Source organism: Nicotiana tomentosiformis, chromosome 12 (assembly GCF_000390325.3).
Source record: "Nicotiana tomentosiformis chromosome 12, ASM39032v3, whole genome shotgun sequence".
Taxonomy (NCBI): domain Eukaryota; kingdom Viridiplantae; phylum Streptophyta; class Magnoliopsida; order Solanales; family Solanaceae; genus Nicotiana; species Nicotiana tomentosiformis.
The window spans coordinates 38756899-38781578 of record NC_090823.1 but is presented as its reverse complement, the minus strand read 5'-3'; the positions used below and the strand labels follow the sequence as shown (position 1 = coordinate 38781578).

The 24680-nt window shown below is 38.9% G+C and overlaps 2 protein-coding genes across 2 annotated transcripts; one reads left to right on the top strand and one right to left on the bottom strand.

Annotated features, from left to right (window-relative positions):
- Window positions 1–2528: 2528 nt before the first annotated feature.
- On the top strand, window positions 2529–11529 carry LOC104098638 (serine/threonine-protein kinase RUNKEL). Its single transcript, XM_009605422.4, has 10 exons — window positions 2529–2825; window positions 2907–2996; window positions 4229–4281; window positions 4418–4493; window positions 5050–5111; window positions 5203–5281; window positions 5375–5434; window positions 6392–8038; window positions 8749–9618; window positions 10062–11529. Exons 1-10 carry the CDS (start codon window positions 2778–2780, stop codon window positions 11172–11174), a joined length of 4098 nt encoding a protein of 1365 aa, XP_009603717.1. The 5' UTR covers window positions 2529–2777; the 3' UTR covers window positions 11175–11529.
- Window positions 11530–21166: 9637 nt separating this feature from the next.
- LOC138902507 (uncharacterized) lies at window positions 21167–21649 on the bottom strand. The gene has a single exon (XM_070190382.1). The coding sequence runs from the start codon at window positions 21647–21649 to the stop codon at window positions 21167–21169; it is 483 nt and encodes a 160-aa protein (XP_070046483.1).
- Between the last annotated feature and the right edge of the window lie 3031 nt (window positions 21650–24680).

The window sequence follows — 24680 nt, the reverse complement described above, 5'->3', positions numbered from 1 at the left end:
CTCCATCAGTAGATAGAACCCACAATAGAAAAGGTTATTTTAACATTAAAGTTTTGTTTTTTTGCAAATGTAATTTGATAAAAGAATATATCAAGAATGGCAAATTGGTCATGTTATGATTTTAAAAATTAACAATAAATAGGTTAAACGAATGCTTATTAGAAAATTAAAATAAGAGAGGTAAGCGCAGTATCATAAACCATGTGAGATATTAATATGATGAAGCGAGATTTTAAGAAAGGTTAAAGATGAATTATTTACATTTACAATAAAAAATAACAACAAACCCAGTGCTTTCTCACAAGTGGAGTTTGGGGAGGGTAAGATATATGCAGCTTTATCCCTACCCTGGAAGGATAGAGAGGTTGTTTGCGATAGACCCTCTGTTGGAGAAAGGATGAAAAATAGTAACAGCAACAAATAGGAACAACAACAAGAAATAAGACCGAAGCCAAGAAAGCAATTAAACTCTAGGTAGCAATAGCAATCTATAAATAAAAGTATATCATACTAACACTAATACTAACGAATTGAGTAAGACAAAGGGTAACACTCGACTGCTTACTAACCTTCTATCCCAATCTTCGACATCCATACCCTTATATCAAGGGTCATGTCCTCAATCAGCTCCAGTTGCACCATGTCTCGCCTAATCACGTCTCCCCAAGACTTCTTAGGCCTACCTCTACCCTTCCTGATACCTACCACAACTAACCTCTCGCACCTTCTAACTGGGGCTTCTATGATTCTCCTCTTAACATGCCCGAACTATCTCAACTTCGTCTCCCGCATCTTATCCTCCACAGGGGCCACTCCCACCTTATCTCTAACTTCATTCCTAATCTTAACTAACATGGTAGGCCCACGCATCCACCTTAATATCCTCATTTCAACTACTTTCATCTTTTGGATATGATAGTTCTTGACCGGCCAACACTCTGCTACATACAACATAAGTTGGTGTAACTACTACCTTGTAGAACATACCTTAAGTTTTATTGGCATATTCTTAAAGCACAAGACACCGGAAACGAGCCTCCACTTCATCCATCTTGCTTTGATATGATGCGTGACATCCTCATCAATCTTCCCGTTACCTAGTATTATAGATTCAAGTTACTTAAAACTTTCTTTCCTGGGGATGAAATGTGTATCAAGCCTCACACTCATGTTCGCTTCATGTGTAACTTCGTTGAACTTGCACTCTAAGTACATCGTCTTGGTCCTGCTCAGCTTGAAACCTTTAGACTCAAGAATCTATCTCTAAACCTCCATCCTGTTGTCAACACCTCCTCGTGTCTCGTCAACCAGAACTACATCATCCGCATATAACATACACCACGACACCTCCCCTTATATGTGTCGCGTCAATGCGTCCATGCCAAGGAAAACAAAAATGGGCTAAGGGCTAATCCCTGATGCAACCCCATCATAACCGGGAAGTGGTCTGAGTCTCCTCCCGCTGTTATTTTCCGTGTCTTAGCTCTATCATATATGTCCTTAATCACTCTAATGTAGGCTACATGCACACCTTTAGCCTCTAAACACCTCCATAGAACCTCTCTAGGGACTTTATCGTATGCTTTCTCCAGGTCAATGAACACCATATGCAAATCCTTCTTCATTGTCCTATATTGCTCCACCAATCTCTTCACTAGAAGGATGGCTTCCGTTGTCGAACGACTCGGCATGAAACCGAACTAGTTCTTGAAAATAGACACACTCCTCCTCACCCTCCCTTCCACCACCCTCTCCAAACTTTCATCGTATGACTTAGCAGCTTGATACCCTATAGTTATAGTAATTTTGGATATCACCCTTGTTCTTGTACAACAAAATCATCGTACTCCCACCTCCATTCTTCAGGCATCCTCTTCGTCCTAAAAATGACGTTGAACAACATAGAGAGTCATTCCAAGCGTGCCTTACCCGTGCTCTTCCGGAATTTTATCGAAATTCGTCTGGCCCGGTCGCTCTACCCCTGCTCATCCTACGCATCGCTCCCTCGACCTCTCCCACTTTTATGCACCTACAATACCCAAAGTCCCGATGACTCCTAGAGTGCTCCAAATTACCCAGCACAAATATTAAAAAATAAACAATCTTAATTATTTATTGTTCATATCTAAATACATTAATATTTAGATGTATATTCAGATTTCTTTGTCTTACAAATAAGCTATTAGTCACTTCCAACAAATAAGACAACTTTTAATTTTTTTGAAAGAAAAGCGTTTTTTAATGAAGTAACGCTCAAAAGAGAAAAGGCCTCTTTTCAGCTTAGCCGTGGCTACTCTGCCAACGCATTTATGAATTCAAAATAATTAGGTAGAACTTATGCTACAGCGTTAGTCAAATAAACCGTTAGAAATTGTTCCCCTAGTTAAAAACAAAAGGGCCAAAAAAAAGGGTCCTCGTATTGTTTACTATTATTACCAAATAATAAGACAACAGAATGTCAGAAATACCCTTTTTGAACAAAAAATATATTTTCATTTCCTCCAAATCGTATTTTCATTCCATTTTTTGTTCAAAACTTGAAACCTCCCGCCCACTCGTACACACTCTTCTATCCACTTTCTTCAGTTCCTCACAAATCTCACCATTTTCAAATTTTCAGTAAATCCCTCTTGAACTTCACACATTAATTATCCAAATCACCTTTCTTCACTAAATCTCTCAATCTATCAGAGACAATAAACTGTACTGATACTTTCTATTTCAGATTCAAAAAAAAGAAGAAACCCTAGCTGTAATTTTTCCGAGCAAGTGAAATTATGAATCAGTACCATATATACGAAGCTATAGGCCGTGGAAAGCACTCGGTAATGGTTTTTTTTTTTCTTTTTCTTTTCGTTTTCTGTAAATTTGTTAATCTAAACGATTGATGTTTTTTCTTTTTGCAGACTGTTTATAAAGGAAGAAAAAAGAAGACTATCGAGTATTTTGCAGTTAAGAGCGTGGATAAATCTCAGAAGAACAAAGTTCTTCATGAAGTAAGAAATCATCTAATTGTAATTTTGAGGCTTAATTTCATGTGGAAGTTACATGTCAAAGTAAAGTTTTATCATTTGAATTTTGGATCTGATTCACCTCTAATGATAAAGTTGTGTACATTTTTGGATTTATTTATTTATATTTTGATAATGGTGGTGTCTAGGCTAGTTTTTGTGTGTGTGCTATCTCCCACTAGCATAAGTGAAAACTCCGTCCACCGATCTTCGGTAAATGAAAAGACTTCACTTAGCGTTTCTGCTAAATTTTGAAGCTTGGTTCGCAAGTTGTTACTTGAGCTATCCGACCACTAGACACCCTTTGAGGGTGGACAGTGGCGGAGCTAAGTGGAGGAAAGGGGTTCTATTGAATCTCCTTCATTGAAAATTATACTGTACAAATAGGGAAAGACGAACTCTTTTTTGGTTACATATTAGCTGTTGAATCCCCTTGATATAAGGGAAAAGTTTAATGAAGTGGCAAAAAGGTTTCAAAAATTGCTTTAGATCACATGTTCAAACCCAGCTAACATTCTGTTATTCTTTTTAATTCCCTTGTATAAATTTCTGGCTCCAAGGACGGTGGATATTTTTCATCTAATTGGGAACTTAGCTGCAGAATTTATCTGCTACCCAGTGCCTGACTTAGAAAACTTAAAAACTTGATAATGTTGATATTTATTTCTAGTCAACTTCTTTGAGAGGAATAGGCAAAAGGGAAAAATATTAGTATGGAGTATTAGGTATTCGTAGAGTACTTATTAATTGAACCCTCCTCGCTATAGAATTTATTAACTGCCTGCTGGCTGAATACAGCAATGACACGATGTTGTGTAAGTTATGCATTGACTTGCTGTAAAATTCAATTGGTGCCTGCTAAATTACTGTTGCTTGATCTACTCAATTATTCTGACATTATCTCTAGTTCTGACAAATCTTCAAAAGCATCTGAACAACTTTACAAGCTAAATGTCTATGCTTTTAGTAAGCATGATCTTAGAAAAGCAACTTGCCTCATCATATTAATAAATGTTAAGAATTGCTGATGCTTGTGACTATTTAGTTGTGAGATTGTTGGAAATGATGAGGTAGAGTTGTGACAGTGTTTTTATTCCGTGTCATAAATTTGAAGTCTCATGACCAAATTATCAAGAAGCACAACTTTTTTTTAATCTATTTCCTATCAGTATCTTTTATGCATGTATTAATTCTTCTGTTGGCTGCAATTGCTGCAGGTCAGAATTCTTCATTCTCTAGATCATGCAAATGTGTTGAAGTTCTACTCCTGGTAAGATTTATCTTTTCTCTGTCTTGCATATAACTCTTTTCTTTTTCTTCAATTTCATTTGTGGGGTGGATAAGGTTCTTTTGGTGTTTAATAAGAAGATTTCTCTGACTTATTTTCTAATTCAAACGATCCATAGGTATGAAACGTCTGCGCACCTGTGGTTGGTTTTAGAATATTGTGTTGGAGGAAATCTCATGAACTTGCTAGAGCAGGTAAAGGACTGGCAGTTTTGTTATATTTTGTAAATAATTTCATTGTTCCAGTGATATAACTGCTTACCAAGTTAGGTCTGCGTTGCAAGTATTGGCATATAGGATGCCTCATGCAGACATTAGACATGAACTTTAACACTCTGACTCTTCTTTGTCTCGTTTTCGATAGAGGCATGGGGGATTAGGTTTCTGGGTAAGTTTGTTGCATGCCTACAGTTGGGACTTCCAAAACAGGCACTAAGGACATTGGAATCATGTGCAACGGAACACTTCAATTTAGATGATTGTTTGTAGTATCGCAAATAAAGTTGGTCAGACTTCTGACTAACTTGTTTCTTGTGCTCAGCTAAGTGAGGTGAAAGAAGTAGGATGTTCTTTTTTGATTTTATTTAAAGAGTAGCCAAGATGACCTCAGGTGTACTTAAGTTGGTAATGATTCTTAATGTAGCAAAGTACACTAGCATATGTCACATCTACAGATCTACTTCATCTAAACTGTATTGCAGTATTTGCCAAACCTGGGAGATTTTAACATCATATGATTTCTGAGTTGCAGGATGGTAAGCTTCCGGAAGATTCACTACATGATCTTGCTTGTGGCCTTGTTAGAGCTCTTCTGTAAGTAATCTTTTTGCCTTCATTTTTTCTTTTATCACGCTTACTGTTTTGGGCATGAATAACTTTTTTGATGTTTTGTCTAATATACCAGATACTTACATTCAAAGGGAATAATTTACTGTGACTTAAAACCATCAAACATTCTATTGGATGAAAATGGAATCACGAAGGTGTGCTGATCTTTATGTTGTGACCTTTTCACATCTTGATTAGTGCATTTGATCAATTAAATGACGTTGAAATTTAAATTTGTTTCCTGGCAGCTGTGTGATTTTGGATTAGCAAGAAAATTGAGTGATATATCAAAGACACCTTCTTCCCAGGTAGTTCCCCTCTCTGTTCCCTCCTTTTTGCCCAAAATGAAAAAAAAAAAAACAGAAAAGCAAATTGGTGACATAACTGTTCGGAAGTTCCTTAAAGGTAAATGCCTGAATGTGGCACAAGTCAATTTTCTTTTTTAATTTTATAACGGTAGTATCCGAATCAACACCTTGACATTCCACTGGGTACCCGCTATCTCCCACCAGCATAGGTAACTCTACTTATCAAGGCTTGGGCACATGAGAAGAGATCATCTAGTGTTTTTGTCTATGTTGGGATTTGAGCCATAATGTCCAAGGTTTGCGCCTACTTCATTGACAACTAAGCCACACGCTTGAGTGTTGGTGCACATGTCAATTCATATAGCAGCTTTTACATTTGTACATGTGGCTTATATGCATCTAGAGGAATTCCAAAGTTTTTGTGACATCATTTGCAAAATTATTGGTTCTTACATTGGGAACTTTCTTATTCATCTTATTTATCTATTTGAGGGAGTAACTATCTGAGGCTGTTCTTTGAAGTTAGGGAGCTGAAACAGAAAACATAACATGAAGCCAAACGAAATGGATTTTTATTCTTTTGATGCAGGAAGAAAGTGCGGGGAAACTTAACGGAACATGATTTCTATTGTTTGGACTCCAAAAAGAAGCAAAAAGAAACATTTTGGATGAGCTAACTTCTTGCCATTTCTGTAGAAATTCTCTGAAAGTTTCTTTATAGGTCTTTCTCGAGAAATTTTGAAGTCGAGAAGACACAAGTTTTCTAAAGAATCTTACAATTAGGCATTTAGCTAACTCCTTCCCTTTTATTTGATTTTACTTTCTTCTTTCACAAGCTAATCATGGAAAATGTTTCTAATCTTTCCCTTTTTCCTTTTCCAATAACCAAATAGAAAAAAAATCTTTTGAAGTGGGGCTTATTTCTCTTGATTGTGATTTATGTCATGTATGTTTCAGTTGCCACAAATAAAGCGAGGAACCCCCTGTTACATGGCTCCAGAGCTCTTTCAGGATGGAGGGGTCCATTCCTATGCCTCTGATTTCTGGGCTCTTGGTTGTGTGTTGTTTGAATGCTATGCTGGGATACCTCCTTTTGTTGGCAAAGAGTTTACCCAGTTAGTGAGATCAATCATTTCTGATCCAACTCCAGAACTTCCTGGCACACCAAGCCGCCCCTTTATCAATCTGATTAACTCTCTTCTAATAAAAGATCCTGCTGAAAGAATGCAGTGGCCCGAGCTAACTGGACATGCTATCTGGAAAACAAGATTTTCTGCAGTGCCTTTACCTCCTCAGCCTGCTTTTGATAATATGATAGAAGTTTCTTCTAGATTATGCCTTTCAGAACGGAACAGTGACAAACCAATTCAAAACAAGACACCACAAAAGACTCGTGAAAAAGATTCAAAGGCATCCCTCAGGCAGGATGAAAATTCAAATACTGGATCTAGAGGTCACGTGACACCAATCAAGGGCATATCCAGTGGCCGGAAAGCTCAAATGAAGGGTTCTGGCAGGACAGTTGATGACAAGCAGAAAGACATCTCAAGCAATACTAAGGGTGTCAATCTATTACGTCTTTCAAGAATTGCAAAATCAAACTTAATGAGGGAAAATGAGAAGGAGAACTACCGCAGGCCATTGCCTAATAACTCTGAGAATGATGCTGAACTTAAGGTTGAAAATACTGACATGGAACTTGATTTTAATGAGAATAATGAGGATGATACACAAGATGAAGCTGATGAAACTGACAGCACTCAATGTCCCGAGTCAACTACTTCAACTCCAAATCAGGCCGAGGGTCATGTGGAAGAGATGGATATTGACAGCAGACATCCAGATCCATCAGCTATGGTTAATACACCTTTCTCAGATGATTCAAGGACATCTGACCATGAACCGACTTCTGAATACGAAGTGGCTGCTATGCTACCAAGTGATAGCCCTCAGCTAAAGACTCCTGCGATTAAAGGAAATCCCGGGAATGTCTCTGATATCTCAAAACCATCTAAGAACCTTTCAGATATTCTCTGGCATCCTTCTGATCTTTCAGTTAGACCCGTAATGCCTAGCAAAAAATCTGATAAAGGTTCAGATGCAATTCCTTCACTTTCATTCGATGCACCTCAGGTATCTGATTTTGTCAAAATGTCAAAGGAGCAATTAGACACTTTTAGTAGTAGGATCATCAGTATTGTTAGTGGGAATACTGCCTCTGGGGAGAAGCAGAATGTGATCAGGTACCTTGAGCTTTTGACCAGCAATGCTGAGGCAGCCAACATCTTGACCAATGGACCTATTATGTTGGTTCTAGTCAAAATGCTTCGTCACTCCAAGGCTTCGCTGTTGCGTGCTCAACTTGCTTCACTTATTGGCTTGTTGATTCGTCACTCTACTTTTATTGGAGATGAGCTGGCAAATTCTGGAATTTTAGGTGCACTAACCGATGGTCTGAGAGACAGGCAAGAGAAAGTGAGAAGGTTTTCCATGGCTGCTTTGGGCGAATTGCTATTTTACATATCTACTCAAAATGAGCATGCGCGGGATAATAAACCAATGGAATCTCCATCTAAGGACAGCCGACCCTCATCCTGTTGGCAGGTATCATCCTTGGCATTGCTGTAACTTTATTCTAGTGCTGCTTGTCAAGTTAATAATTATCTGTTAAATTTCTTTTCACAATAAATTACTAGGCTATATTTTAAGTGGGTTTTAAGTATAAGCGTTCTATGACAAATCATATAAAATCACTGACACTGTCACAAACACAATCCTAGCGCCAGTGCAACCCTTATGGGGAATAATGCAAGTACTAGTATATAAAGGTATACTGATTAATGTGTTAGTCACCATATGTTTTTAATATAGTGATTATTCTAGTCACATATATCCATAGACATGTAAGTGTAGATAATGATGGTCTTGTAGTAAATCATGTATATAAACCTGCACATGCACATATTTCAAATATGAAAATTCTAAAGAATAAGATGGATGTCAGTTGGAAACTTGGTGTAGACTTCAATATTTTTCCTGTTTGCTCTGTCCTACATTACAAAATATTGTTGAATCTTTATAAAACAAGATTCTACAAGTTTTTTTTTTCTGTAATTTCCTGAAGATCTAATAAGCTTGCATTTCCCCTGTAATGGAAAACTGGATTTAGCAATAAAATGAACAAGAACGTGAAGAGATTTCTCTTGGAGTTATTGGAAAAATAAGTTAAATCATCCAAGCACAACTATCTTTACATGTAGAAAAGTCTCGCATTCTGTCTTAACATGCCTTTCTGAATATATTAATTTTTGTAGGTGACAAGTCCAATAATTTCATTGGTTTCATCAGTTTTACGGAATGGAGAGGATGATATTACTCAACTTTATGCTCTGAGGACAATTGAAAATATCTCCAGTCAAGGAGGGTACTGGTCAGCTCGTTTCGCCAGCCAAGATGTGATTACTAACCTCTGCTACATATTTAGGGCTCCTGGAAAGCAGGATAGCATGAGGCTGACAGCAGGGTCTTGCTTGGCTCGTCTTGTTCGTTTTAACCCTTCTAGCATTCAACGAGTCATTGAAAAACTCTCATTCAAGGATATGGCTTCAAGCCTGGTTAAGCGTAATCCACGAGAGCAACAAATCTGCTTAAACATTCTGAACATGACCCTCCTTGAAAGTCATATGCTTCCAAATGTTGGAAGGTACCTTCTCACCTTGGTGGAAGACAAGAATCTTGTTCCTAACCTTGTGACTCTAATTGAGCAGGGAAGTGAAGTCTTGAAGGGAAAGACACTAATTTTTGTGGCTCTACTTTGTACGAATGGGAAGAGATGGCTGCCACTATTTTTTTGCAATGCAAAACTGCTCTCGACTGTTGATAGGTTGGTAAAGGAGAAGGACGACTTTGTGAAGCAGTGTTTAGATGCACTTGGGATGGTTGTTGCATCAACTGTACCAAGTTTGCTAGAGTCTATATCTGGGGATATTCAGCAACTGAAGGGTGGTAAACGTCGTGGACAGATGATTAGCCTCACTAGTCGAAATTCTTCTAAGAATAGTATGCATTTGTTTCCTGTTGTTCTCCATCTTCTTGGGTGTGCTTCATTGAAAAGAAGGGTTGCTAGTCGTCAGGTTCTGCAGCAGTTGGCAAATCTGCTTAAACTGGCGGAGTCTCCTTTCCAGGTAATCTGACGGTATCTTTATTACATTATCCAATTGAAAACTATATATAAGGTAAAGTTCTTATTTAGATGAAAAGCAAAAGCTTAGTGCTTCTAAAGCTCGTCCTAGTGTTTGTACCTAGAATTTAACATGGTTCATTTGCAAGACCTCCTAATAATCGTCACCTGGGCCAAATGTTAGCTACCAAGCTAGTACTAAGCTGGTATAACCTCCGAAGTCTGGTAAAGAAGGGGGGATGCATTTGTTTAACTTTCTCTGAAAATTAGGCTGATGGTCTCTCAATGTTGACTGTGTCTTTAAAACCACTTACTCGATACATGGCTCAGCGTTTTAGCTTAGTTTGCTCAAGATTTTGATCCAGTATAAACTGAAGATGTGTGCAGAAGATTGGGTTTCTGGTTGGTCCAGGAAGCACTTAACACGATTCTTCCTTTTGGTTGCAGGGTAGAGATGATTTTCAGATAACACTTTTACGGGTTCTCGAGTCTATAGCAGAGGAGATATCTGTGGTTCAAGAAAGTTCTAGCATTTTTGTCAGTCAGATCCTACCTAGTTTATCTGTTATATACAGAGGAAATAAAGATGGAGATGCCAGATTCTTGTGTCTGAAGATTTTCTTTGATGTGATGGTCATTTTACTGGATGAAACGTCTGAAAAAGAAAAGTCGGAGAATTTGAAGTCCATATCTAATTCTTACTTCCTTCCTCTCTACCCATCTTTGATTGAGGATGAGGACCCAATACCTGTGTATGCGCAGAAACTTCTTGTGATGCTCATCGAATATAACCATATAAAAATTGCAGACATTGTCCACATGAAGATAATCTCACAGTGCTTTGAATTTCTTCTTGGTGATTTCTCAACTGCAAATGTCAACAACCTACTGCTCTGCTTGGCTCTTACATCTGCACCAGAACTGGAAACCAAAATTCTCTCCCAACTAAAAGTTGTCAGAAAGATTGGAAGCCTTTTGGAGTTTGTATGTGCAAAGGAGATGGAAGATTTCACTGAACCTACTCTTCGTCTGTGTAGGGCTTTCCTTTTACGCTCAGTAGGCAGTATGAGAGGGTCTATGTTTGCAAAAGAACCTTGTCTATTATATGAAAATTCCTCTGATGGAGCTAGTGCCTTTGATCAATATGAATGCATCAGAGATATAATGGACTTTGGTGAAAATGTTGGGGTCTTACTAGAACTCACCCGTTTCAATGAGATTAATGTTGCAGATTTAGCTTCTGAATGCTTAATTTTATTGCTCAAGGCAGCTCCAAGGGAAGCTACCACTGGATTCTTGACAAACCTTCCCAAAGTCAGTCTTATCCTTGAGTCATGGAAACAAAGCATCTCCCACTTGCTGTTGCAACGGATTCTGATTGCACTTGGTTATTCTTGTCGACAGTACCTGTCACATGCAATGATATTGTCAATATCTTTGCCCGAGATATCAAAAATCGAAGGGATTGTTTCTCAGGTCAAAAGCTCCACTATACCAGCTCTCACTGATGCTGCTTCTCGTGCAGCATTGGAGCTTCAGAGACTGCCTCGTTGCATTTGAGTTTTGGAAGGTTAGCTGTTTGCTTTGGTTGTATGCCACATTCTCATCTGCAGTCTTCCATCAGGAGTTACAGGGTCATTTCAAACCTTCTTCATGGCATGGACATGGATTATAACTTACTGAATCTTAAACCGCTCCTTTGCACTGAGCGCAGCCAACAGCAGGGTTGAAGCATGTTTTATCTCCCATTTGGGACAGATACATAAACTGCAGCTTGGATCAAACGGAAATTGTGTGGAGAAAAGTGTAGTCATCGACCTTGTGTATAATCTAGTGTATGACAATATCATCCTTAATATCTTCAGTTGAGTGATATTCTTTGTAATATCTTCATGCTGCCTTAGCCACTTCTTTATATATTTCCCATCACTGCTATTTTCTTTCGAAATAGTACTAATTATTTGGTGGCCATAATAATTCAATTTATGCCCTTCTCCTGGTTCTGCATTTTCTTTTCGTTTTGAGGTTAGGACTTTATGTGCCCGTCCTCTCCCCACCCCCCCTAAAAATGACTTTAAATATTGCATTGATGTGCAAACAAGAAAATGAAAAAAAAACATTGTATATCAGTTAGGAAAAATTTGTAACCCCCAAAACACATTTTAGTATTATCCAGAACGGAATAATTTAGGAGTATATAGGAGGAGAAACTTTCAGGGAAATATATTCTCTTTGTGATAGTTACTGTTACAATTATTCGACACCCCCTCTCCACGAAACATAAAGGGGAATTTAGGAGGAGAAAGTTTTAGGGAAATTAGAAAAGATACAGCTTTCTCATACTCTAATCGTTCTTTTGTTTTCTTCTTTTTGAATTGTAAACTTTAAAAAAGAAAAACATTAAGCTAAAATAAGCCCCATGTACTTGTCTTGTTAATGACTATCTAGAATATATAACAAGGCAAGAACTTAACAGAGCGACTAACATTTAAAAATTTCCATTCACTCTAGTTACTTCTCCAGAATTGCATTAGGTTTCACGTTTTGGCCAAATTAGATTTACACTACTTGGGTTGTTCAGTCGTATGCATGTATCACCTACATTAACAAAAGAGCGCCAGAATAGCATACACTAATTAACAGTTATTCATATTGTTAAACTAATTCTTACAAGTACAAACTTGGCCAAAAGGTGGAATGATATTATTATACTTCACCCTCTAATTACATGAAAAACTGTATAAATAATCAACAAAAAGGTGACCATCAGATTAATCAGACAAACCATCTTACGATAAAGATCCTTGATATGCACACAAGATGGTGGCCACTGTGGCAAAATCAAGAATTTCGCTAAGAGTATACAAAGTCTAATATAATTGTATAAAAAGTAATATTTGACCATGAAAATATAATGCGGTATAATTTTTAGGCAAAGAGTGTTCAAGCGGCATAGCTTTGCACTCTGGTCACAATGGGAGACGAAGAAAATGTAGCAACTAATCGTTAAAGGCAACAAAAGAAAGAACTATGAAGAAACAACTAGCAACAAAAGGAAGAAAAAGAAGATGAAACAATTGAGGAAATTTGGGGGGATCGATTTAGCTCAATATTCCTACTATTTAGAAGCGGGAGTAAGCAACTCCTCGTCGTCCTACTTCCCGGGGTAACATTGTAAATTCATCCGTATTAAGCTTTGTTTTATCCGGTACAAGTCAGATCTGCTTTAAGAATATGACGCGTGTACTATGCATTAATAGCTGGACGAAGTATTATTTTTATGCCCTTCTTCGTACAAACTACAAACTTTCATCTTCAACTCTTCGCCCTTTTCCTCACCAGTTCTCGCCCTTATCCTCTACAAGTAATGTCCGACGGCACTAAGATCCAAATTCTGATGGCAACATATATTTAGATTGCCGCCTGAAGCTCTATTTCTACATATAAGTTCATTCTTTCTCTCACACTAGAGCTCTCTGTCCTTTTCCTCCCCGGATATACTCCATTGTTGTTAGGTTTAGAATTAAAATTAGGAATTTTTAGGAAGCATATTTTAGTTTTTATAATTCTCTCTTTTCATGGTATCTTTTCGGGTTTTGATTTTGGTGAAACAATTTGTGTGTACACTATTCGATTTTCCAATTTTTTTAGCACTGGCAATAGCTAGAGTCCACGGTGTTCTCATCGAATTGAAGGGTTCGATTTAGATTTCCTCTCGCTATAGGAAAGAGTGTAGTCCCTTCTATCCATTATAATTTTAAGCTTTTATTTTAGTTGGAGCTTGGTCAATATTTACCCGTAAAACTGTACAGCTAAATTTATACCGCGGTTTATAGACAAGCGAATTGATTTGACCCAAAAATAATAAATAAAAACAAAAGTAAGATTGTCAAATAAAATTAAAGAAGATAACAAGCATGACTAAGAACTTAGCATTTCCGGTGGCAAGAGTGAAAGCAATGTTCGAGCACTAAAATTGAGCGTAATATGAATGTAGATTATAGCTTTTTGTGTGCAGAGTGTTTCGTGTCTACAATAGATGTTAATCCTTCTATTTATAGCCCTATTTAGGGAGACAAGATCCCTAAATCAAGCTCCTCTTGAATGAGAATAAAAACGACATTGATGGATGCATAACAGATAGCTATAAATGCAGATATTCCTTGTACTGGTTGCACATTGAATGCTATCCGATGACAATACTTTGAGTTTTTGTTATCGACTATTCCTTTTTCGGGATTCGTTCAGCATCGATTGCATACTTACACTCGATGCCAGTTGTTTGCTGACTCATGTCCCTCATGTCTTTAGTTCCACGTGTTATTTTATCATTCGCCCAGCTGTCATTAACCATTTTTTCCCGTACAGATAGTCCTCCTACTTTTTGGTGACGCAACTTAGTATTACTGGGAAGTAGATAAGAGATCCTTTCTTGGCGGGAAAGTTCCTGAATGGACTATGACACTTAAAAGGACGTATGTTGTAATGACCCGACTGGTCGTTTTGTGTATTTACGACCCGTGTTCCCTTTTGATGCTTCACACTTGTATAATTTAGGTTTTATGACTTGCGGGGTTGATTGGTTTCGTTTCGGAAAGATTTTGGGTTGATTTAGACCTTTTGGTTCTTGATTTAGAAGCTTAAGTTAGAAATATTGACCAAACTGTCTTTTATAAAAACGATCCCGGAATGTTTTGATGGCTTCGATAGCTTCGTATCGTGACTTTGGACTTGGGCGTATGCCTGGAAACGAATTCGGAGGTCTGTAGGTTGATTTGTGTTGTTTTCCCGAAAATTGACAATTTGAGGTTTAGAAGTTTGACAGTAGGTTGACTTTTGGCTATCGGGTTCGGAATTAGATTTTGCGACTTGAAATAGGTCCGTTATGCTATTTAGAACTTGTCTGCAAAATTTGGTATCATTTAGAGTTGATTTGATAAGATTCAGATGTTTGGTGGCAATTCTAGAAGTTCTTGAAGTTTACTTTGAAATTCATGCATTTTGGCGTCAGATTCGTAGTTCTAGATATTATTTTTGTGTTTTGACCGCGCGAGAAAGCTCGTATGATATTTTTAGACCTGTGTGAATTTTTGGTTTGGAGCCCCGAGGGCTCAGATGAGTTTCAGAATGTTTTGGACTGAAAATAGAAAATCTGGTGTGCTGGTGCTCTGATGTCGCAATTGCGAGCACCAACATCGCAATTGCGAACATGGCAGGGGAGGGACAGGTATCACAAATGTGATGCCTAGTTCACATTTACGAAGTATGGGCCTGGGTAGGACAACTCGCATTTGCGAGGAGGACAGTCTTCGCATTTGCGAAGTCTGAGTCGCAATTGCGACATTTCCTCAGTGTATCAGTGGCCACAATTGCGGGCCTTTCTTTGCAATTGCGAACCCTGTGTCGCAAATGCGATATCTGCAACTGGACAAAAGGTTAGAAAGTCGGGATTTCATATCATTTTATCATATTTTAGAACCCTAGGCTCAGTAAGAGGCAATTTGGAGAGGGAATATTTATCTACAAACTTTGGGTAAGTGATTCTAATCAACTTCCAACTATATTTCATGAATATATCTTTGATTTAACATCAAATTTATGTGAATCAAAGTGAAAATTTGAAAAATTTTGTCAAGTTTTTGAAAAATGAAGAATTGAGTTTTGAGAGTCGATTTGGACTCGAATTTAAAAACAAAACACATATATGGACTCGTGGGGTTATGGATAGTCGGAATTTATCCTTGGACCCAGGTGTTGACCGGGCGAGCTTGGGGTTGACTTTTATTGACTCTTTGGGAATTTTGTAAAGAACAAAGCTTTATCTATTGTAATTGTTTTTCCTTGCATTGGTTGATGATATTAAGTCACTTTTGGTTAGATTTGAGCCGTGTGGAGGCGAATTTTAGGGGAAAAGCTATTTTTGAGGATTGAGTTGGCCTAGTTGAGGCAAGTATCTTGCCTAACTTTGTGTGGGGAAACTACCCCTTCAGATTTGGGATTGTTGTGATGTTTGTGTTATGTGAAAGTCGTGTACGCAAGGTGACGAGTGGGTACACGAGTTATATGTGGTATTTGACCGGTTTAGATTATTTTGACTCTTTCCATGCCTTTAATTGAATTATCATAACATGTTATAATCCTCATTGTTAATCAACTACTACATGTGTTGAACTACCCTTATATGCTTCATTTGATATTGTTAAAACTTGTCGTACATCTTACTTATTATGTAGCTCTTATATGCTTTAGTTGAAGTTATTGCCTTCCTCATTGCCTTGTTGCATCTTTAATTGTTGACTTATTTTTACTTGAAGTTGTTATTTTGTAAAATATCTTCTTGTTGAGTTATTAGTGTTGAAGTTGTGAAAGCCGTTATCACATTGGGTGAAGTGTTAATATTTGAGATATCTTTCATGTTGAGCAATTCACATTCATTTTATTATTGTTGAGATTCTTGTGTATATTGTGGTTGAGCCATGGACTATTTATAATGGAAACATTGATATTATTGATTTTTGGCAAGTTGTGGCATATGGGCACTTGCGGTGTGAGTTGTTATTGTGTTGTGATATTAATGTGCATACGGTATAAGGATATGGGTTAATGTGCATGCGGCGGCATAAGGTGGGATTTATGTGCGTGTTGCTAGTAAGGGAATTACTTGAAGCCACACCGTGACATAAGGTGGGCTAAAGTGCGTGTAGCTATTTTGGGAAAAATGTTTTCAAACTATCTAAATGTAAGGCTCACGCGGCGGTATAAGGAAAGATTATGATTGAAAATGTGAAATGTGAATACGAGGCGGTACCTCGGTTGTGATTCTTATTGTGCATTTCATATTGAATAGAGTTATTGGTTGAATAGATCTTGTTGCTTTCATTTCTTCCTTGTCTTACCAGTTTTGTCCGTATTTGATTATTTGTGGTTCTCATTAATTTCTTCCTTCTTGTTATCTTTATGCTTATAATTCTGTTATTAGTTTACGTTACTAAATTGCTTCGCTATCATTCATTTATCCGTTTTCCATCACTTTTCGTTATTATATTTTTATTTTGTTATCATGTCCTAGTAGGTGTCTTGACCTGGCCTCGTCACTACTCTACCGAGGTTAGGCTTGATACTTACTGGGTACCATTGTGGTGTACTCATACTACGCTTCTGCATATCTTTTTGTGCAGATCCAGGTATGTCTACCCGTGCTGGACGTTAATGATTGACTTGTTAGCTGCTTTCCATAGACTTTAAGGTATACCTGCTCGGTGTCCGCAGGCCTCAGACTCACCTTCCATTATTTTCTCAGTTTTAGAAAATTCTGTAGAGCTTATGACTTAGTTCCACCAGTTTTGGAAATTATGTTATTGAGGTTATATTTTGGAAGTTAATATGAGTATATCTGTTTTACTTTAGTATCTCCGTTTGGTTATTTCAGTTAAGTTATTATTAAAAGTTAGGCTTACCTAGTCTTAGAGACTAGATTCCATCACGACATCCTAAGGTGGAAAATTGGGGTGGTGACACACGTCTTCTCGTATTAATGACCCGAGCACGTATTGCTCCGTTATTCAACAAATAGTTTTTCCAGTTTTCGAAGTAATCATGACCATGATCTTGCCGTCTATAACTTCTCCACTACTCCTCATTTTAACTCTTTACTTTTTCAACTTCCTTTTCTTCTCCAACTTTCCTTAGATTACTGCTTCAGAACTTCAGCCTTATCAGTAAAAATTTTCTTCACAGATTTCTTATTGCCATGTCTTCTTATATTGCTATCTCCAGAAACTATGGCCTTCTCTTCGGTGGAGGACCAAAGAACAACAGAACCAAATAGGTTGACGTCGAGTTTGAACCTCCCACCATAAACACCATTATACCACTTCACCTTAGCACGACATCTGATCTTCAAGAACACAAACCACCTCCAAATTCTAAAAGTGACAGGTTCTAGCCTGTTCATAGATACCCTTCTTCCATTCGTCCTCCTAGCATCCCTGTTGTGAAAGAGGATTGTAACTGGGAAAACGTCGAAATCCTCACCCCTGATGTGGTAGAGCGAGTTACCTACTCCAAGCCAGGGTTCATGTATATTTATACATACCCCTTCACTTTGGGTCCCTTCACCTTGGGAGCGAGTAAGGGAATTGACCCAACAATTTTAGAGTTCTGCCACCGATACCAAGTCTACTTGGCATAAGTATGTCCATCCATATGGTGCACGGTGGCCTGCATCCACCAATTATGCGCTAAGACCGAGGAAACCCTAACTCTCGTGCATATAATGAACCTCTACTCCCCAAAGATTTTTCGTGGGGGTGTGCTAAACCTTAGCAAGTGTGGTCATCACATCCTCCTTACCAGCGTTGATGACAACAACGACTGTGGATGGATGGAACGATTCATTATCATTGCTACCGGGGACATCATCGCGGCCATAGCGCCAACTTTTCTTGAATCATGGAATCTTTTCCATAAGTCTTCGGGTATCTGTTTTCTTTTCACGTAAAAAGAAAAACTTCTTTCTCAGCTGATTTTTTATCTCCTTTGTTCTAGCTACCCATTGGGAACCACCACGGGTTCAAGGTCTGGCCCACTAGGTTCAGAAAATTTTGGATATTACTACTCCGGAATCCCGACGGTGAAAAGAAATGGCACCCAAATATGGGTGGAAAGCCAAGAATCACGATAAGAAAAAAATTCTTCTCTCTTTTAACCTTAACAACTTAGGAATAATCTGTTAACTACCTTTTTGCTCCACACAGGACTTCCAAAGGGTTCCGTCGTATGCCCCGACATCGAGGCTCTCGATGACCCGGAGGAAGTTGAATGGGTTTTGCAGCATGCCCTTAACCGGAGCAGAGCTCGTGGATCTACTCGTGCCTCTGGTGAGGGTGCCTCCTCTTGGAGTCCCTAGTCCAAAGATAAGAAACCAAAGAGGAAGCGTACCTCCTCGGCTGGGACTCAGGAGAAGAGGGTGAAAAGAACATCAATTGAGCCGGCCACGGTAGTCCTCGATGATGAAGAAGAGGCTGATGATGAAGAGTCCTCCCTTCAAAGAAGGAAAAGATCTTCATCAGCTTAACCGGATGCTCAACCGGGGGAGCTCCAAAATCCACTGCCAGAAGAAGTTCAGGCACTCTAGGGGGAAATGAGTTTTGTTGAAAATGCCGGTTCCTTTTTTCCGATCCCTGTCGACAGCTCATGTCAAAGGGGTTTAGTCCCTGACCTTCCTCCACCACCAACTTCTGAGCCAATGGCAACTGCCACTCCTTCTACACCAGCTGTTTCTTCTCCATCTGGACCAACTGCTCCTTCTCCACCGGTACCAGTTGCTTCTTCTCCACCGGCACCATCCAAACAAGTAGGTAATGCCTCCTCTCCAGGGCCTCCCGACCACGTGAACTTGGAAAATACTTATTCGGCACCCTCTCAAGACCCTCACGTAAAGAGAAGTGTCATTATTTCGATTTTGAAGGAGTTCCATATACTTTCCAAGCCGGTGGAGCTTTCCAATTACCTGAAGCCGCTGGCCTCAACAAAGGATTGGAGAAAAATGGACTCTCTTTCTGCGGAGTGCCTTATAAACAATAGCATGCACTATTTGGCACATGTAGCTATCTAACTTTCTTCCAACTCCTTTTAATTTACACTTTGCATTAATAACCTTATTACTGACCTGTTTGCAGGCCAACCTTCTTTCTTCTGAGGGCTTACAAAAGCTGATTTTGGACAAGCAAGAGCTTGTTTTGGAATGAGATCGGCTCTTGGATAAATGGAATCAATTTGTCGAGCGCCTCCCAGTGATGGAAGCAAACACTGCTCGAGTGGATGATCTTGAGGTCCGGTTGCAACAGTCTGAGAAAGATAGAATGGCCCACAACTAGGAAGCTGCCTAGCTACATGAAAACCTTAAGTAATCAAAGGCTAAATGGGTCGAACTACATGACACCGTGACTGCTGCTGCCGAGAGCGAGTTTGCTTTGATGGAGAAAGTTAATAATTTGGAAGCTAACATAAGCTCCAAAACTGAGGAGGCCAATGCTGCCGAGGAGAGGAGAGCAATAATGGAAGAAAGACTCAAAAGAGTCATGTAAAAGAATCGACTTCACTCAACCACCAACGTTGAGCTCGATTCCAAAATCAGCGCAATAAGAGCTGAAAATGAAAAGCTCCAATCAAAGATTGATAAGATCCGAGCAAAATTCCAGTACCAAGAAGATTCCCTCGTCTTCGAGAAAATCTATGCCATTTATCATACGAAGAGGAGGACCCTGGAGGAGGCCAAAGAAAGCATTGTCAATATTGATGACCGCATTGCCAACGCTCGAGAATTGGAGACAACCGCTCATGAGAACCTTCCTGTTTGGCCCGGTGCATCTGATTCTTCGAATACTAACTTTGATTATTCGGGAACCGAAGAAAATGAAGGCCTTGAACCGGCATCGGAATAACTTTCTCCTGCTAGAGAAAATGAAGACTCTTCTCTCCCTTCGGGTTCTGGCAGCAAAAGCTGATGTATATTTTTTTTCTTTATCTTTTGTAATTGCGCCAACACTTTTTACTAAGTTTGGCACTTTAATTAATAAAAGAAACTTTATGCTTAAGTGTTGTGCAAAAAATATTTTCTTTTCATTTAGTTGACAAAGCTTCGGGAATATTTTCGCATCCGATAGCTTTTGATTCCGGGCATAAACACTTCCGGAATCTACCCTTTACTAGGAGGGTTTCATAAGAGAGGGCCCTTATGTTTGCAGTGCTCCTGAAGAGGACGTCTCCTGTTCATTCTGACACAAGCAGTTGAAGTTTTTGTTAACTTTCAAACGATAAAATAAATTAACTTATCATTCGGACGAGAGATAAGATAAAAATAAAAGGAATTTGATTTATTCCCTCTATTTTTAAAAGTAAATTTATATAAACATTCATTTGCTTAAATAAATAAAACTACCAATATATGTGGCTAACTTGTATAACTTATTTTTACGGGGCTGATCATGCAGTCCCCGGTCCTGATAAGACATTGATCCTAGTTCTAATAGCCCTTGGTTTTCGTGGCACTTTTAGTGCCTTGTCATGTATTATTCCCTCTAGTGTTTGGATGCTAAGCATGAGAATTCGACACTTCCCTTTTAGTAAGCTTTGCATTGCTGTCTCATCATTAGAAATAACTTGTGGATGGGTAAATAATCTATTTCCAGAGGCCAGTGAAGACAATGAGAGTCTTGGGAGACGAGTTAGGCCACCAAGCCAAAGATTATTTAACCACCCACAGGTTGGTTGCCATACGAGTTGTGCAAAAGTGAAGGCAACAGAGCTTTCTGTTGTCGATTCACCGGCTTGCCGATGATTCATTTTTCGTAGTATGCTTTACATCGCTGCCTCATTAAAAACCTTGCCAGAAAAACCCAATTGGGACAAAAACTAGTCAAAGGAAAAAAGAGTGCAGCACATACTTTCAGTACCAGCAAGGATCTTCAGTAGTAAGACCGTTTTAGGAGAGTCACATTCCAATTGCTTGGCAATTAACTCCAGCTTGATTTTCCAATTCGTATGAGCCTTTATCCATTATAGTTGAAATCCTGTAAGGTCCTCCCGGCATTAACTTCTTGAGTACTTTGAGTGATTTTCGTCAGAACCAAATCCCCAACTTTGAAATATCGGAGATTTGCCCTGCGATTGTAATACTTTTCCATCCCTTTCTTTTGTGTCACTATCCTCACATATTCTAGATCCCGGTGATCTTCAAGAAATTCTAGCTTGACCAACAATGCTTCATTGTTTGATTCTTTATTTGCTTGGGTAAACCTTAAGGTTGGTTCCCTCACTTCTACCTGTATCAAAGCCTCCAAACCATACACGAGCGAAAATGGTGTCTCTCCCGTGCTTGACTTCACTGTGGTCCGATATGCCCATAAAACACCCGATAGCTCATCCGGCCACTTGCACTTAGCATCTTCTAACTTCTTTTTAAGGTTTTGAATAATTATCTTGTTGGTTGACTCCACCTGTTCATTAGCACTCGGGTGGTACGGTGAAGACATAATTTATTTAATCTTTAACCCTTCCAAAAACTTTGTAACTTTAGAACCTATGAATTGTAGCCCCTTGTCACAAGCAATCTCCTTTGTTATTCCAAATCAGCAGATAATGTGGTCCCATATAAAATCAACCACTTTGCGTTATCCGATATTTTAGTAAGCACCTGATTCAACCCATTTTGTAAAATAATCAGTTAAAACCAAAAGAAATCTTACCTTCCTGGGCCCTTGTGGTAAGATACCGACTATTATCATTCCCCATTTCATAAAAAGCTACGGTAAAACCATTGAATGCAAAAGTTTCGCCTGCTAATGCACTAACTATGCATATGTTGGCATTTATCGTACTATTGTACAAATGCCTTTGCGTCTTGTTCCATCCGGGGCCAATAATAACCAGCCTTGACTAACTTGAGAACCAATGAGTCTGCACCGAAGTGGTTTTCGCAGACTCCTTCATGGACTGCCCTCATCACATAGTCAGCCTCCGAGCCAATGGTCCTTAGAATGACCTCCTGTATAACTGTCCATTAACAAGACAATAATGAGTTGCCTTGGTCCATAGTATCTGAGATGCTTTTGGGTATTCGGGAAATTTATCATGTCTTAAGTATTCAATGAACTCGTTCCGTTACTTAATGGGTAGCCTCACGGTTTCTTTAAATCAATAAGGTGGTGAATCAAGGTGATCCATTATCACCTACTTTATTTATACTGGCTGCTGAAGCATTATCAAGAGGGTTGAATGCATTGCATAGGAATCTATAATTTTGTGCATTTGGATTGCCCAAATGGATTCCCAAGATAAATCGTCTAGCATACGCGGATGATACTATCATATTTACTTCTTTTCGTGCAAGGTCATTGCGTTTGATCATGGAAGTTTTGGAAGCCTATGAGGGTGCGTCTGGCCAGCTTATAAACAAGAACAAATCTGCCATATACATGCATCATTCAGCACGTGAAGCAGTAGTGAACAAGGTGCAAAGGATCACAGGTATAACTAAGTAGGATTTCCCATTTACATACCTTGGTTGTCTTATTTTCTATGCTAGAAGGAGGATGGATTATTACCAAGGTCTCATGAATAAAGTAATGAATAAGCTGCAGGATTGGAAAGGGAAGTTGTTGTCTATAGGAGGAAGGGTTGTATTAATCTCTAATGTTCTCCAGAGTATGCCAATGCATCTTCTTTCTTCTGTAAATCCCCCACCTTATGTGATTAATAAGATACATAAAATATTTGCTTAATATTTCTGGAGCAATACAGTAGTGTGGCAAAAAGGCATTGGGCCTCTTGGAAAACTTTATGTTTACCTTGTGAAGAGGGGGGTGTGGGTTTTCGATCACTACATGATGTCTCCAAAGCTTTGTTTTGTAAGTTATGGTGGAACTTTAGAACAAAACCTAGCTTGTGGAGTGCATTTATGAGTCAGAAATATTACAAAAAGTTGAACCCTATGATCGTTCCTTGGAGAAATGGTTCTCATGTTTGGAGAAAAATGTTGGAATGTAGGGATATCATTGAACATCAAATACTATGGCAGCCTAAGATGGGGTACTCACTATTCTGGTTTGAAAACTGCACAGGTTTGGGAGCTCTATACTTTGTCACACCTCCAGACTTTGTATGTGATGAATCCATACACAACATATATGATGTGGTTGAGAATGATCAATGGGATGAGGAGAAGATAAGGGAGATACTGCTAGAAGAACTTGCAGATCACATTTTGCTGCACATGAAGCCTCTAGTGGTGCACGATGTTCTGGACAAACCTCAATGGATGCTAGAAACAAGGGGTGTATTCAGTGTAAAATCAACATGGGAATACTTGAGAAGGAGAAATGAACCTGCCAATGCTTACAAGAAAATCTGGGTGAAAGGAATACCTTTTAAGATTGCTTTCTTCATGTGAAAAGTGTGGAAAAACAAGCTGCCTTTGGATGATTTCTTCAGGAGATTGGGGTATCTTATGGCTTCAAAGTGTTGGTGTTGTACTGAACCAAACGAAGAGACTATGCAGCATATGTTCTTTACATCATATGCTGCAAATAGGGTGTGAAAATATTTTCTGGCTCATGCAGGAATTACTATGCAGGGGATTACATTCCATCAAGCAGTGACCAAGTGCTGGACTGCAGATGTGATCCCTCAATTGCAGCCTATTGTGCAAGCCTTACTAGCTGTGATTGTGTGAGAGTTATGGAAGAGAAGAAACAATTACAAACATGGAGATGCTGTAACTGTGAGCAGGGTCATTTATTAGGTGTCCATTACTATGCAATCACTAGTTAAACTCAGAAAGCCAACACTTCAAAATGTACCACATAAATGGCCCGACCTGTTGAGTATGATGGAGTCCTATTTGCCTAAATTGAAGTTCACTAAGGTGTTGTGGGGATATCCAAGTCCAGGGTGGATCAAGGTCAATACAAATGGGGCTTCTAGGGGCAATCCAGGAAGAAGTTCCATAGGATTTATGTTACGAAATGAAGAGGGGGATATAGTCTATGGATGTGAAAAGGAGGTGCAGGAAGGAACAAACACAGAAGCTGAAGCTAAGGCAATTCTGGAGGCCTTGAGGTTTTGTGTGGAGCATGATTATGGTCTTATTGATCTTCACACTGATTCAATGATGCCCAAAATATTTTAAATGGGGAATAGAGTGTGCCATAGGTTATCTCTGTACAGGTGGAGGAGATCAAGGAGCTGATGGCAAGAAACAATGTCATTGTGGCTCATTCTCTTAGAGAGGGAAATAGTTTGGCTGATCATTTAGCTAACTATGCATTAGATGTTGGATCTATTAAGACACACAATTTTTGGGAGCTAGATATTCAAGGGAGAAGGATAGTGAATAATGACAAGTTACAATGCCCTTATCTAAGAGTAAAAGTTGCAAGAAATTGGGATGAGAGGAGGTAACAAGGTGGAGTAGTAGCCTGCAGGCAACTGGAGTAGTCTCACTAGAATGCTTGTTCTCGAGTGAAATATGGACGCTGAAGCTTGGAATAAAAAGGGGGAGAGGAG

What these genes read in the sequence shown, in the direction of transcription:
- LOC104098638 (XM_009605422.4), top strand. Translation starts at nt 2,778, where the DNA reads ATGAATCAGTACCATATATACGAAGCTATAGGCCGTGGAAAGCACTCG. An exon ending in GTGTTGAAGTTCTACTCCTG is followed by an intron (nt 4,282 to 4,417) that starts GTAAGATTTATC and finishes AACGATCCATAG; the next exon opens with GTATGAAACGTCTGCGCACC. An exon ending in GGCCTTGTTAGAGCTCTTCT is followed by an intron (nt 5,112 to 5,202) that starts GTAAGTAATCTT and finishes CTAATATACCAG; the next exon opens with ATACTTACATTCAAAGGGAA.
- LOC138902507 (XM_070190382.1), bottom strand. Translation starts at nt 21,649, where the DNA reads ATGTCTTCACCGTACCACCCGAGTGCTAATGAACAGGTGGAGTCAACC.